Raw genomic sequence first — 16,199 nt, forward strand, 5'->3', positions numbered from 1 at the left:
ATTTTGCAGAGTTTCAAGCATTTGACTCCCTCCACAGGGAAAGATAATAGTCCATCTTGAAAGCCTTTCACATAAGCCATATCAGGTATAAAACTCTTTATTGATGCATTTGCATGTGCGTTAATTGACGAATGCGTACAATCTGAATTGTTCAAAGTAAATAGAAGTAAAGCAAAGTTGTTTAATGTTTTTATTTATGTTACTCATTAGCCATGTTGGGAAGCAAACAACAAAAGCAAATGAAACAGAAATAAAATGAAAATTTATCATTAAACTTAAAGACCTTGATTTCGTAGATAACCATGCAAAATTTCATACGTAAACAGCTGAACCAAGCAGACTACAAGAAAATGCCTGCAAAATGGGATTGAAGATAAATGCGTCCAAGACAAAAGTCTGACTGATGAAAACTACTCATAACAATCTGGTGAGGTTAATTGAAAAAAGACCTACAAAATATTCATATTATACTAGGAGGAATAATAACCGGTCCAACGATTTACAGAAAAGAGCGACGATTTACAGAAAAGAACCGAAAAGAACCGAAAAGGACCAAAAAGAACCGAAAAGGACCGAAAAGAACCGAAAAGAGCATACATATAATTATTGATTATTATTTAAAGTTAAAACAATGTATATATCTATACACCAATGTCCCACCTCGTAATAAAGGAATGTATAATTCAAATTTAGATTGTACATTTATATGGACATGAAGACTTACAAAAAAGGTTAGATTTCTCTGTATCAGATTAAGGCATTTAAATATTTTTGAAAAAAAAAAATCAAAGTGTCATTTCCTTTGTTCTCGAAAATAGAATTGTAAAAAACATTTGAAGAAAATTTCAATTCCTGCTACATGTAAACCTTGGCAAACTTTACGATTTTCTTGATTCGTTTCAATTTCTTAATTCAATTTACGGTATAAAACGATGGGCTACATGGGCTACATGGGAATAAAAGGAGATTAATCAATAAAAAAATACGTCATTATCTATATATTATAAATTTTGTGCAAAACACAGTCATTTCATTTCGTCTTTCAAGAAATATAAATAAATGAAAAGCGCACCCGCTTTCGGTATAATTGATAATGGTTTACTCTTTATATAGCCGCCATAATAGCGTATAGATTAAAGGGTGTGAAAAAGTTAATGGCCTGTTGATTTCTATTAATTTTATCTAATAAACCACTTAAAACAGATATGCAGATTAGTGGAATGATGTCAGATGGTGATCAATGTTGGCCTGTGGTGCTACATGTATCTATAGAGAAACTTGTGCATGGAGATAACGGGGCTTTTCCTTGACGAATTAAAATCCTTGACAGGTTTAACGTGTCAAAGTAACAATCAATGTGTTTTCATTTAATATTTAATACACACACGAAAAGAACGAAATATTCGTATTTATTCAATAACTCCTACATATAAAGTTTTCCGTCATGTTTTAAACGATATTTTGTTTTATTTTGTTTTTGTCTGATTGTCCGAATGTCCGTGTTTTATATATATATATATATATATATATATATATATATATATATATATATATATATATATATATTCACTGATGAATGGAACACATTCCAAAAAAATTATAAGGAACTGTTGTAATGTTCGAAATGAATTAGCGACCAAGATTGAACAAAATAATGGCACTTAGCTTATAAATATAATTCACGTAGAACGATTGTTTGACAGTACTGCATTAATATCTTTTATTTTCTTGTCTGTTCTATGTTTTCTATTCCATAAGATAGGCATCCGACCCTACCTATAATTTTTCACATGTACAGTAAGTTATTATATGTAGTCCTGTCGCAGTATAAGGTTTCAAAACCTAAGATGAACTTTGTGAAAAATATCTTTTTATTTATAATAGACTTATATAATTTTGCAATTTGCTAATTTTCTTCGATTACAAAAAACTTCGATCTCCTTTTCGGTTCTTTTCGGTCCTTTTCGGTTCTTTTTGGTCCTTTTCGGTCCTTTTCGGTTCTTTTCTGTAAATCGTCGCTCTTTTCTGTAAGTCGTCGAACCCATAATAACTACAACAAAAAGTAGCTGTCAATCTAATTAAAATATTGATCTCTGATTACGTTATACTACATATGTAGTCAACGTTATACTACATATGTAGTATAATCAGAGATCAATATTTTAATTAGATTGAGTAGCTGTGAACATGAAATAGAAAACAGGCATATATAACCTTATAGCCGTATTTGGAACAACTTTTTTTTTGGAATTTTGGGTCCCCAATGCTCTTCAACTTTACACTTGCTTGGCTTTCTCTAACTATTTTGATCAGAGCGTCACTTATGCGTTTAATGTAGACAAAACGCACGTCTGGCGTATCAAATTATAAGCCTGGTACCTTTGATAACTATCAAAATGTCAAAAAGGCAAATTTTGCATCTTAAGAAATATAGAGATCATTAGCATTGTCAAAGTTATTTTCAACGGTTTGGTTATATCGGCACTATTGCCTAGATATGAAACCTTTAAACGACAGAACAAGACAAAAAGAATTAAAAAAAATTAAACCCCTTTCAAAATAAATGTCAGACAACTTCTGTGAACAAGATGGCCCAACACCATATCTAATAAAAATCATCACTTCATAGCTGGAACAAACAAAAGAAAAGTGATGATGTATATAGAGGGACGTTGGGGATGGATGTGCTGTGTACTAAGAATTGTATATTAGCATGGACATAGAAACTAGGGAGAAAAAGGAAGTCATGAGGTCCCAAAAATACATGGAGACGGAGCGACACTTGAACATAACAGCTGGGCTACAGTAATGACACAATGTTGACTGTTTAACCCCTATTTTTTAAACATTTTTACCTATATGTTAATATAATGGAATTGATTCGACTGTCATACAAGTCAGGGGTTTAGCTAGCTATAAAACTAGGTTTAATCCACCATTTTCTTCATAAGAAAATGCATGTATCATCAAGAATATGACAGTTGTTATCCATTCATTTAGGGTGTATGAGCTTTTGATTTTGCCATTAATTTTGATAAGTGACTTTCCGTTTAGGATTTTCCTCAAAGTTCAATATTTCAGTGTTGTTTTTTTTTCAAAAATTGTGAAAATGAAAGATTGCCTCTTAACCTTAATTGCTAACCGCCATGAAGATGAGTGAATTTACTTTTTAAAGATTGCCTACTAACCTTAATTGCTAACCGCCCTAAGTTTCTCATACAAAAATATACCAATGTTGCCATTCTTAACCTGTCAGTTTACAGGACTATGTTGTTCAACAGAATAGAAAATCTGTAGACTTTAAGTTGACAATAATTGCCTCATTGGCTCCAATACCACATCTTCTTAATTATACTAATGATCATATATAAATGTGTGGTTCCTTTTTCTTCAAGTCATTCAGATTTGATATTTATTCATGTGTTGTTTCTGGCATGGCTTTTCAGAAAACTACAGCTCCAACAAAACATTACCTGTACCAAGTCAGGAATATACCAGTTGTTATCCACACATTAAATGTGTTTGAGCTTTTGATTTGGCCATTTGATTGGGGACTTTTTGTTTTGAATTTTCCTCTGCATTTAGTACTTTTTGTGGCCTGAACTGAAGCTACACGCTTGTCCAGAAAAAAAAACTTGTAAATTTATAATTGTATCAAAAAAGTTATTTCCAAAAATTATTTAAAGACTTTGGTACCAGTCATAAGTTTTTATTTACAAAATTTGTTTGACAGTAAGTTTGTAAACTAAACTGTTAATGAAAATATATGGTTTCAAATTTCTAATTGTTGACTTTCTATTTCAGTATTGTCACTCCAGCAGCACCTGCAAATCAGGTACAGTATACATCTTTCATTTGATACTTAATTTCAGGGTACAGGATTGCTGCCTACAAGGAAGCAATTGAAATAATAATTCTTATTTAGATGGTAAAAGTGATTTCATCTTTTTGAAAGTTTTTTGAAAATGTAACCATGATTTGATTTGACCATTATATCCTTTTCCAAGATTATCATTGACAAGCCTCACTTTTCATAGAACAAACCTGTTCTTTTGTCCCCCTCATTTATGACCAACAAACTTGGTATATCAGCTGAATTTCACATACAATTAAAAAGAGAAAATGCTGCTGGTAGACAAGGGACTTACTAACCTTTCCAAAGCACCAAAGTTCAACAATTTTCTTCTTTTTTCCGTACATGTGACGTTGCTTAGTACTTGTACATCTCATCATTATGTTAATGTGCTGTTTTTGTATTGCTATATGAGTTACAATTTATGACAAAAATCAGCAAAGACCCAGTTCTTGGCATGACACAGGTTAGGCAGCCACCATTTGATTTTCTGGGGGGGCTATGGTTTTTTTTTCTGGACAAATTTTTTATTTCGCCTGCGGCGAAAAACAATCTATTTTTTTTCGCGACAAGTCAAAAACAATTTTTTTTCTTTCAATTTTAGCATTACATATAGTGGCAGCTGAGGGTGAAACAAACAATTTTTTTTTCTCAGAATCAAAAACTAAATTATTTTTTTCTCCACAAACTGGAAACAAACTTTTTTTTCCAAAAAAAACCATAGCCCCCCCCCCCCAGAAAATCAAATGGTTGCTGCCTTATGTTCTTCTCATATATGTTATGATGGTATGATACTAAACCCCTAACGGGAAGGATTGTGCCTGATATTCAAATGATGAAATCATAATCTTTCAACCAGTTTAATTGAAGTCTGGAGCTGGCATGTCAGTTAACTGCTAGTAGTCTGTTGTTATTTATGTCATTTTGTTTATTTTCTTTAGTTACATCTTCTGACATCAGATTCGGACTTCACTTCAACTGAATTTTAAATGTTCGTATTGTTATGTGTTTATTTTTCTACATTGGCTAGAGGTATAGGGGGAGGGTTGAGATCTCAAACTTGTTTAACTCAGCCGCATTTTTCCACCTGTCCCAAGTCAGGAGCCTCTGGCCTTTGTTAGTCTTGTATTATTTTAATTTTAGTTTCTTGTGTACAATTTGGAAATTAGTATGGCGTTTATTATCACTGAACTAGTATATATATTTGCTTAGGGGCCAGCTGAAGGACGCCTCTGGGTGCAGGAATTTCTCGCTACTTTGAAGACCTGTTGGTGACCTTCTGCTGTTATTTTTTCTATGGTCTGGTTGTTGTCTCTTTGACACATTTCCCATTTCCATTCTCAATTTTATTGTCTTGTTTGACATTTTTTTCTAATGTGCTTTGTCTTTATGCCTTTTTAGGCTTCTTTTTTACATATTTGTTTGTTTTTAGAGAGATTAAGATTATAACAGAATGGGCGTATTGCATTTGCACCAATTTTTAAAAAATCCAATCTTTCATTTGCGACACAAGGTTATATTTCATCTGCGGAAAAAATTAACTACTTTATTTAATCATCGCTCTATCGTGAATATTTAAGATTTGTTTATACAGTATTACTGAGACTACAATAATAGTAGTCTCAAGTATTACCCCTGGATAATTGATTCAGTTCAATCATACTCATTTCTAAATTCAAAACTGAAAGTCACTTAGGTTTAGATCTATATAGTGTTCACATTTTAGATGTACATGTATCAATATGGACATTGTCAATTCAGAGACAAACCAAGGAAATAAGATTCATCAGATGTTCAAAGGTTTACTTATGGTTGTATGATGACTTGTTTCTGAGGAATATGTTTTGACTAACAAGAACTTAATCAAAAGTGTGGTTTTCTTTTAACTTTTTTTTTTATTAATACCTGTATTAACCTGTATCATGCGTATTTACCTGTAATATTGGCGCAAATGAAAGATTTTATAATTGGAGCAAATGAAATATAGTTCGTGGCGCAAATGGAAGATTTTTTGGGGGCAAATGAAATGCCAATTGGCGCAAAAGCAAAGCACCGAACACAATGTTGACTGCTGTATCCCTATTTTTTGACATTTTTACCTATTATGTCTGTCCGTTTTTTCACACATCATTGTCAATATAATGTAATTTGGTGTGACTGACATACAATTGAAAGATTTAGCTAGCTATAAAACCAGGTTTAATCCACCAGGAATATGACAGTTGTTTTCCATTCGTTTGATGTGTTTGAGCTTTTCATTTTTCCATTTGATTAGGGACTTTATTGTTTTTAATTTTCCTCAGAGGTTAGTATTTTTGTGATTTTACTTTTTAGTATGACAATGAGTGACCAAAGTAAAGAACCATGAACTATCATCTGTTGAATTTTAAAATGTCTGTTTTAGTTTGTGTTCATTTTTTTGGGTGTTTTTTTGGCAATCGTTATGTTGTTCTTCAACTTATGGCTCTTCATTGCTAGGTATCTACCCTCCATTCTCAATACAAAATGTATATGACTTTTAGAAGTCTTTTTAATATATTTATTTAGACAATAACAAAACAAATATCTAGTCCACTTGCACTCTACCCATCCATACTTCTTTGAATTAAATGCTTTTGAAATCTGAAAAAAAACAACAAAATAGAATATTTAAAGGAAACAACTAAATCATTTTTTTTAATGTATATAAAAACCAGTAAAATACCACCATACGTGTATGTTCATGTGTCTGTCTGCAATAATAATAGATTATCGTTTTGATTTTCTCGCTTGAGCCGGGACGGCGAATGCGAGAAAGGAAATTGAGTTGAGATGACCAATGATAATCTGTTGATCGCTATTTTACCTATGACGACGTTGTCAATTTCATGTCAATTTCATTAGCAACGCCACGTGCCTTCTTAGTTTCTAGCGATAATTTTCCAGCTCAAGCGAGTAGCATGATATGAAAAATTATCACAAAAAAAGATCAAAGGAAAAATGCACAAAATAGCGATAATGAACATTCTCAATAATTGACTTAAGTTATCTCTAAAATGTTTTTGGTCTGTTAGAAAAGTTGCTGTTGAAGGCATATCTTCAGTTGTCTTTGTTAATTTAGAGGTTTGTATTCTGCATTAAACTTATTAACATGAGCTATTTTCTATGCATTTTTATCACATGTTTGCTGTCTCATTTTATGTATACTAAAAATCTATTTAATATTTTCAATAAAATAAACATGTGTGATTTTTTTTACTGTAATTCCAGCAAAGAATCCCTCTTTTGATTTGTTAGTTTAATTATTTTGTGTTTATTTTGTTGAAGTATTGTGTAATGATTTTTTTTTCAGTCAGTTTTGGAATAGTTAACATAATTCTTTTTAGGAAAAAATGTCTCAGATAAAAAAATTCTACCTTGTGCGCTGTGCAACTTCCTTTGAATGATAAAAAAATCTCTAAAAGTTAAATAAACCTTACCTATATCTATATGAAAATTCCAACCCATAACAGTAGGAATACTACTCCAAATCCCATGAATACTGAGGCTACTAATGATACAAGTAGTTCTTTAGACAGATCACGAGTAAATTTATTACTGGTCACTTCATATCTGTATTGTGGTCAAGGAAATAAATCATGTATGATCAATGATGTCTAAGATGATTTTTTTTTGAAATGCTGGACAATTCTCTAATAATTCATTTCAGTGCATAAAGCTAGCTACATGAACATTTCTCTATAAAAAAAAAAAAAAATCCATTCCTTTAAAAATTCTGTAAATTTCTAAGTTGTAATTCTTTTTTTCCACTTAAATTTAATTACACTACTGAATAGCTTTATTGTTTAAAAGATTTAAAAAGGACCGTGTTTAAATGATCTCCCCTTAAATTTTTGAAACATCAGACACTGGATAACTGTTGGTTCATTTATTTTCCTGTGTACCAAGAGACTATTTTCATATTACTGCCTTCTGACTCCAGAGATTATCTTTTTCTTCCAACAGGTTTCCTTCTCTGTAGTAGGACATCGTGGTACTCTGTCAAGTAGAGGCAACTTAAAGAAGTAAAATCAAGCTTACAATCTTTACTATTCAGGGGTGAATGTACTGATTTATGTTTTCTTTTATAGAAAACAGAAAACTTTCCCCAAAGGTTGCACTGATTATATGTTTGTTTATACTTCTTTTGGTTGCTCTTACTTGACCTAGAACTACGATTTCTTGCCACAGAATAGGTTACATTGTACCTGTCGAAAAATAATAAAATCTGAAGTCAAAAGTTGATTATATGAAAATATTCTATTTGAGATGATAAATGATATCTTATTGTATGGATAATTGTTTTCATTATTTTTACAGATCGGACAATGCATAAAAATCTTAGTTGGGCTATACTAACTGAATTTAGGAAAATTAATTCTTGAAAATTAATAATGAATTCACAAGTTTTCTTCTTTTTTTTTTTTTTTAAATTGTCATCTGCATTGATCTTTATTAAATATATAACTTAAACATTATGATTAAAGCAGATTTGGTGCTCAACCTTTTCAGAAGATATATTTTATCAAAATCTTAGTGCTTCTAATGTTTGCATGTTACTCATTGATTTGCATGTAGTCAAATTATAGTGACATTCCTACAGGGAGATAACTCATGAAACAAAGATAATTTGACTTCTATCAGTCAAAACTAAAATGACTTGTTTTCATATTGGGTAGGACTGTGTAAATTATCTAAATATTCTGTATGAAGTAGAACAGATTGATGTTTCTTTGTATAAATCTAATTATAACACTAAAATATGCAAGGATACACAAAAAACCATGCCATGAAGAAAATTCCAATTCCTAGAAGAACCACCGTCAGGTGAGGGAATACTGCAGGATTAATTGGACTAACATAACGACTCATGGAATCCAATGTTAACTCCTGAAAAAGAGATAATAAAATTAACATGTAGCATAAGAAAATTTGCTTTGAGTTCTTATTTTAAGAGTAATCTTGTCGTCTTTAGCTGAACACAACACATGCATGCCTACTGATCAAATTTCAATCCAGTTTAATATGATTATCAATAATATTGACAATAATTTCAGGTTAGTTTCAAGTTATTGTAACAGGAGTGGAGTTTCCACTGGCTTCGTTTTCCCGTTTTGTCTACCCAAGTTTTGGGATATTGGACAAACTATGTAAAACATGTAAATATAAACATGTTTATTAAAAAGACATATATATATGGTTGAACATAAGTTCACATAAATAAATATAAGGTGGTGGCAAGTCTACAGCTACTTGTATAAATAAAGGGTCCATATTCGCCAGCCAAAGTATGAGCGTCTGCTCATTTTAAATCCTAAGTGTAGACAGCCGAAACCCGGTGAGTGACGTCATACTTTTAGTTCCTAGGAACAACGAGCCGGCTGGTAGTAATTTGGGGCCCTTTATAGCTTGTTGTTTGGTGTGAGTCAAGGCTCTGTGTTAAAGGCCGTACATTGACCTATAATGGTTTACTTCTAAAAATTGTTATTTTGATGGAGAGTTGTTTCATATCTATATAGATAAACATGTGCAAATTCATGAATATTACAAAATTCTTGGAAATGTTTTAACCAAATAATTATGATTATACCAGACAGATGTATAACTATTTGGGAACAATTTCTTCAAAGAATAAAAACCTTTCATATTAAACTTTGTTTTATCAGTTTAAACATTTTTTCTACACATTTGCTATTTATGAATATGACAGGAAACCTTGTTAATTTCTGTACATAATGGTATTTATTTTACAAATTGTGACTTGGATGACGAGATGTCTCATCAGCACTCATACCACATCTTCTTATATCTATTTAGCTATAAATTAATATTAGCAATAGTGAGTTTGACACGTGTCAAATTTTAACAAAAACTTCAACAGCAGACTCGTAAATTTAACACATTTAGACGATGCACATGTAAAATATGTTTGTTTGTCTATTTTGTACATTTTGTCAAACGTTAGATATGTATGCATTCTACAGAAGTAGGCATACATGGCTAAATTATATCGAGTAAATACCATTTCAATGTTTTCGCCGGACCGGAAGTAAAGGAAGTACAAGGTGCTCGTTAATGCGCATGACCAAAAGTGAAAGTAAGGTGATTCCATTAAGAAAGTAAACAGTGAATAGATATTTTAGCACCTTCAAAACATTACTTATATTTGTCCTGATCACGATTTGAATGGAACAAACATAGTGTTTAAATATTTTTTTACTTACATAATTAATGTTAAAAGATGAAAAAATAGAAAAAATGTGTAAAATAAAGAAAAAAAACATCCTTTCCCCCCTTCAAGAATGAAATGTTCCATATTTGTTTTCCCTAACATCAACAAGGGGACAGTAGATTGTCACTGATACGAAATCAATTTATATCAATTAAGTGTTAATTAACGGATAAACGATAGGGAAACTGTCACTGCATAGATTTTTACTTGAAATAATATCGATGTCACTCTTATTATTTTAAATATGGGATAGATAAAAGTAAAAAAAAAAGAAAAGATTGTAATTTAAAACTGTTCTGAAAGAAAATTAAAAATATGTTAAGTCCACTTTCCCGAGGTTTCGGGACATGGACAGGGAATTACGATCCATATAATGAAGATGGAGCGGTAAGTTTTTTACATTTTAAGTGCTTATATTCCTTACGGTTTTCAAGACATAGGACAATGAATTTTTTTTTAATTAGATTTAAAACTTTAAATTAGCATGTAACTACTCCTTTTCATGTAAAAATATATTGATATACATTTTATATATTACTTGTATATTCGTATTTGTACTTATTTACTTTACCAGATAAAATGTACATATAAGTTCTATAAACAGATATTATATAAGCCCCCCAAAAAATGAAATACACAAACAAATGACAAAAAATGCTTCAAAACTTTATCAATATTACAAATCCCAATGAGTAAAATGTGTATACATTTTATCATTTAATTTTCGTACCCCAACCCCCCTAAAAAAAGCAAAAAAAAAAAACCAAAAACATTTACATGTCTACCCTATTGCATGCTGAGGACATTTTTGTTTGATGAGAACCATAATTTCGATTCAAGACATTTATTGTTATACATGTATACTATAAAAGTCTAGAACTTTTCCACTGTATTGTAAACATGATAAAAGTCTATGTAATATACCTAAAACAAATTATTTAAGTACATGTACCCTATTTTATTCTGACATGAGCCAAGAAACCAGTATATATTTTTTATTGACATTGTATATTTACATTATTTGTACACATATGATCATCTACATGTTTATAAATTTTGTATCTTATATGAATAGATTGATATACATTTTATAATATTTTGTTTGATTAGACCTTTATAAGATACATGTAAGATAAGATAAGAATTTTATTAATCTAATCAAGAACCCATAAAGGGCATCATTTTACAAATTATTACAATATATATGTTAAGATTGCAAAAAGTTACTACATGTACATTTGTAACCTTTGTTTGCATAAAAAGATTTATATGTATTGGATATGATCTTTTTAATTTTAATGCCAAATTAGAGATTTCTCCCCATTTTCATGGTTCACTGAACACAGAAAATGATAGTGCGGATGGGCATCCATTACTGGGGACACATTCTTGTTGTTTAATAAAATTATGTTTATTTTAACATTTGTTTTTTTTTTAGGAATCCGATACCTCATTTTGTTCCTTGCCAGGTATAGAGGAGCCTCATCGACATGGGATCACTGTTGGGTTTGTATCCAGAACTCCCTCAGCCACTCTTATATCCCCTCCATATGGGAGAACTAGTAGTCATGCAAGAGAGGCTACTTTATCAGCAAGTACACATTATGCAAGGGAAGCAACTCTATCAGGAAAGAGAAATGGTCCAGGAAGAGAAGTATTATTTGCTGATCCAATGTCTAGGGAAAATTCTGATTCACAAATGAACTTGCCAAAAACATTTCTAACAAGAAAAGGTGCCTTAATGTTATTTGCAGCAGATGAAGGTGAACTTGACTCATTAACTTCAAGAACTGATGTCCAGCCCAGGGTAATGAGAATAAGGAAACCTGTTGATGTGATTGATACAAGTTTAAAGCTTGGTACAATGGACAAATTAGCTATGTCAGTTCTTCAGTTTGGTGAAGAGGTAAACACTGTAATGTATATACATGTATATACAATAAATGTGGTACACATACAATGTTATTTATAAGGCTAATAATTATAAGTGTGTTTGCATTGATTACTTAAGGAATAATAGAGGAGTTCTGAGATTGTCTGCTTACATGTATCTCATTCTGGTCTTAACTATTTTTTAATAACACACAAGTCACATAATTGAAATAGAAAATTGGCTTTATTTGGAATCCACAAAACACCATCTGCATGAAATATCATCTTTGTAAAGAGTAGTGTTACCAGACATTGATACATTGTATTTAGTAGGTCACAGGGTTCAAAATAGAAAGGTGGTTGGAAATTTTCATGTGGAAATCTTTAATTGAAAGACCATGTAGATGCTTCAAAATGTCACAGCTGATACAACTTTTTCAACCTTGATCCACATTGACATGGCTAATATCTCCCAACTCCTATATGTATACAATCATTGAATGTACTGATGTTAAGATTTTAAACATTTTCTATGACAGGTTGCTTTAAGATTTACGAATATTTGTTTTGTTATACATGTAAACTGTATATATTTTTCTGTTTATTGACTCAATTGGGTGATCTAACCTCATGTCAATAAAAAAAAGATACTGAAAGTGGAAATTGTCATCGAGAGATCATTTAACATAATACATGTACCAAGGTCAAATCATTGATACATGTACATGACACTGAATAACATGTATTTAATTTTGGAATAATTAGCCTTGATTATATATATACATTTAGCTTTTTGGTTTCAGAAAAATATTTAAATTATGTTTTGCTCATGGTTAAAGGACATACAGTGACCTTAAGTTGCTTAAACATGTACTTCATTTGGTCTCTGGTGGATAGTTGTATCATTCATTTTAGCACCTGGGTCTCGCTTTTGTGAATGTTATAAGCCTGATGAATAGCTTAAAATGTTGTTAAAAAAGAAACATCTTTTACCATGGCGACCTTCAACTGTAAACAAAGATCTAGTCCCATACAACATAATGACATAATTACCATGATAACATTTTGTTGAAAATTATTATAATAAAATTTATTATTTTGGAAAATTTACAAATATATATCAAAGAATTAAACTTGTACAATCATGAATGTTCATGAGGATGTTAATTGTTAATTAAAAAATGGACGAAGGACAATTGTGTAAAAATAAGGAGATCTATATCTGGCTATATGGCATGCAACAATAACAAAAGGTCCTGGGGTAACAAAATGTAAAACAATTGAAAAGAGCAAACAAATTTGAATCTTAGTTTAAGATAATCATAAATACATTGTACATTTTGTATTACCAAAAAAAGTCATTAATTCTTTATCATGTTGATGTTTGCTCTATCATGTCAATAGGCATGTTGATATGTTGATTATTATGGTTAATATTTCATTTAAGACGGATTTTTATTAAAGATATATTCTTGTACATGTACAAAAGAAAGTACATGTATCTTAACAATATATATCTCTTTAAGTAATGGGCTGTGTGTGAATAACTTCAGTTTCAAGGTTAAAGTTTATAGATCCTTAACACAGCTTATCTTTTAACAATTGTTGTCTTTCACACAGGATTTTCCAAAAGTTCAGATATGTGAATTTGAAAAACATCCAATAATTACATGTTTTACTCAATTTCATAATATATATTATTGAATAAGACTTGGTCATAATGGCTGCATTTTTATCATTTTAGACCATTTTCTGAATTAATCACATTTTAGTTCAAAAAAGTATTTTCACCGAAAAGTCAAGTAGAAAAGCATGAATCTGCTTCCTAAACATGAAATATTGATATTATATGCATTGAATTATGGAATTTCATTCTTTGTAACAGACTGTAACAAAGAAGGAAATTCCCTACAGTAATGTACATCTACAAATATGTAGAAGGATGGATTTTATATTCAAAGAAATATATTTTGATTGTAATATTTGAGTTTAAAGACAAGGTGCATTTAAAATTTTTAATCACATGTATTTATTTTAATAGACACTCAACGCATTGCTTTCAAAGAGGGGCGTAAAAGGGGTATCTGCAAGAAGGCGAAATAAAATTGCCATTTCACGATGAACGAACAACTAAAAATTTTTTCCACATTGGTCTTTTTGCTGATTTGATTTCACAAAACACAGTGAATAACAATCCCTTTTCACGGCTGCATGTGAAATAAAAATTGCAAAACATGTTGCACGAAAATAACCCTTTACCACTCTTCAAATATAGATGAATTTGTTTTCTAGTAGTCTCTAGTTTATACGTCTGTGATTTTTTTTTATCATATATAAAACATTTATTTTGCAGGAAATTCCAAAGGAGAACAGCAATGTTACAGATGAGAAAAATAAGATGTTTATGAAGTTTTTAAACAAAGTAGACGATCGTGATGTTGACAAGCGGGCTCAGCCTGGTGGTGATGTTAAATATTACCTCAGTGATCTTAAGCATAAAACCAGGTATGTTTGTGTTTGAACACAGATCATCATTAAATTGAACAACCCTTTGTGTGCTTACAATATAAATGTACATTTAATCTAATAGTAAATCTTTACTTAATATCCTTTAGAAGTATAAACCATTTAGACATTATTATTTATGTTTCATTGGCAAAATGGTAAGCGTTTTCAGCAACCTATAGTTTAAACAGTTATTACAACCTTTGAAATGTTTTTTTCAACTTTAAAAAAGAATCCAGAAATGTGAATCCTAATTGCCCAGTGCTTATAAGCATCATATGGTATTAATGTGATGCTATTTGAAATGATTTTTATATAGATTGTTTATGGATAACCATGTGATGCTATAATTTTTAGAAACAAGTTGCAGTGGCAGATCCAGAAATTTTTATTAGGGGGGAGGCCTTAAGTTTATCATGTTAATGTTTGTGTGCTAAAATTTAAGTAGATTTGAAATAGGCTTTAATAATGCCATCTGTTGATTGGCTTTTGAAGTTTAAGCTTACATTGAAAAAAATAAACCCTAAGAAAAACATTAACATTTTCTGTATGGTTAAATGGTAAAACCCTTGCTTCTGTTATTGTTGCTGTTTTATGATAGCCTACATTAATAGGTCCCTTTTAATTTGAAGTTTTACATTAATGGAGTGTAAAAATTTGCAGTAAAACATTGCTTATATCGCAACAACTTGATTTATTTAATTTCTTATGACCATTTAAATGTTAGATTTATTTTGCGGGTGTATGATGTTTGTGTTTACATTCAGCACAATAGTCAGACTAATATTTACCATAGGATTTACAAGTTCCTTTTTTACCAGAGTTTAAGTCAATATAAAACCACTCAAATTTTTGCTAATGTCATATCTAGGTGTTGGATTTAATTCTTATCTTGGCAGAACCTGGTGACATTGAAAATCACTTTAAACAATGATCCCCTTTGATAAAAGATCTTGCACTTGTGAAAAAATATTTCAGTATTATAAAATACTCTTAACTTTTTGAGTGTAATGTAAACTAATATTAAAAGTAGACCTAACTTTAAAACTTTATAAGTATTGCATATCAATGGCAGTATTGGCAGCTAGTCTGATCCATTAGTTTGAAGTGCAAAAATCTATAATTGAAGCATATGCATGGTCAGATATTAAAATTAAGTGAAGTAATTTAACATCAAATTATAAGAATAACATAAACAGAGTACTCAACCGTTTAAACAAATACATATGTACTGTAAAATTAAAGATATATTCAATATATGAGAGTCAATGGTAATTCATTTCAACACCTGCATGCAGAATTGCACCAACCCATATTTCATTCAAAAGAAGTGGCAAAAATTGTCTCACTCATACAAGGGTTAAAGCATAAGTCTTGAATTTCTGACATGAGAAATGTCAACTTAGTTACAAGATAACCCTCTTTTGCTTAGGTGTACCAAGAAGGTTTTATACTCCTTGGGTATTTACAGTACTATTAGTTTTATCTGGATAAATAAATTCTAGCTTTTCATTCTAATTGAATTGTGATCGGCACCCTTTATTAAAAAGAGATGCACTGAAGTATTGTGTTAACATGTAAAAAATCATTGCATATACAAGAAGATGTGGTATGAGTGCCAATGAGAAAACTCTCTATCCGAGTCACAATTTGTAAAAGTAAACCATTATAGGTCAAAGTATGGTCTTCAGAGAGCCTTGGCTGACACAACAGACAGCA

The 16,199-nt window shown here is 30.7% G+C and overlaps 1 protein-coding gene and 1 long non-coding RNA gene across 5 annotated transcripts in view; one reads left to right on the forward strand and one right to left on the reverse strand.

Annotated features, from left to right (window-relative positions):
- Positions 1-7,408: 7,408 nt before the first annotated feature.
- Positions 7,409-9,954, reverse strand: LOC143047768 (uncharacterized). Its single transcript, XR_012969655.1, has 3 exons — positions 9,894-9,954; positions 8,646-8,761; positions 7,409-7,444 (listed from the first exon to the last, which is right to left on the reverse strand). It is a non-coding gene; the product is annotated as an uncharacterized LOC143047768 (long non-coding RNA).
- A 352-nt stretch (positions 9,955-10,306) lies between these two features.
- Positions 10,307-16,199, forward strand: part of LOC143047767 (uncharacterized) — a 35,105-nt gene continuing 29,212 nt past the window's right edge. Inside the window, exons 1-3 of one of the 4 annotated variants that reach the window (XM_076221013.1) lie at positions 10,307-10,490; positions 11,542-12,009; positions 14,329-14,480. In XM_076221013.1, the coding sequence (XP_076077128.1) occupies positions 10,419-10,490; positions 11,542-12,009; positions 14,329-14,480 (692 nt within the window). In that variant the 5' untranslated portion in view covers positions 10,307-10,418. The remainder of the gene's footprint in view (positions 10,491-11,541; positions 12,010-14,328; positions 14,481-16,199) is intronic. The other 3 variants (XM_076221016.1, XM_076221014.1, XM_076221017.1) reach the window with 3 other exon arrangements.

This window comes from Mytilus galloprovincialis, chromosome 10 (assembly GCF_965363235.1).
Source record: "Mytilus galloprovincialis chromosome 10, xbMytGall1.hap1.1, whole genome shotgun sequence".
Taxonomy (NCBI): Eukaryota; Metazoa; Mollusca; class Bivalvia; order Mytilida; family Mytilidae; genus Mytilus; species Mytilus galloprovincialis.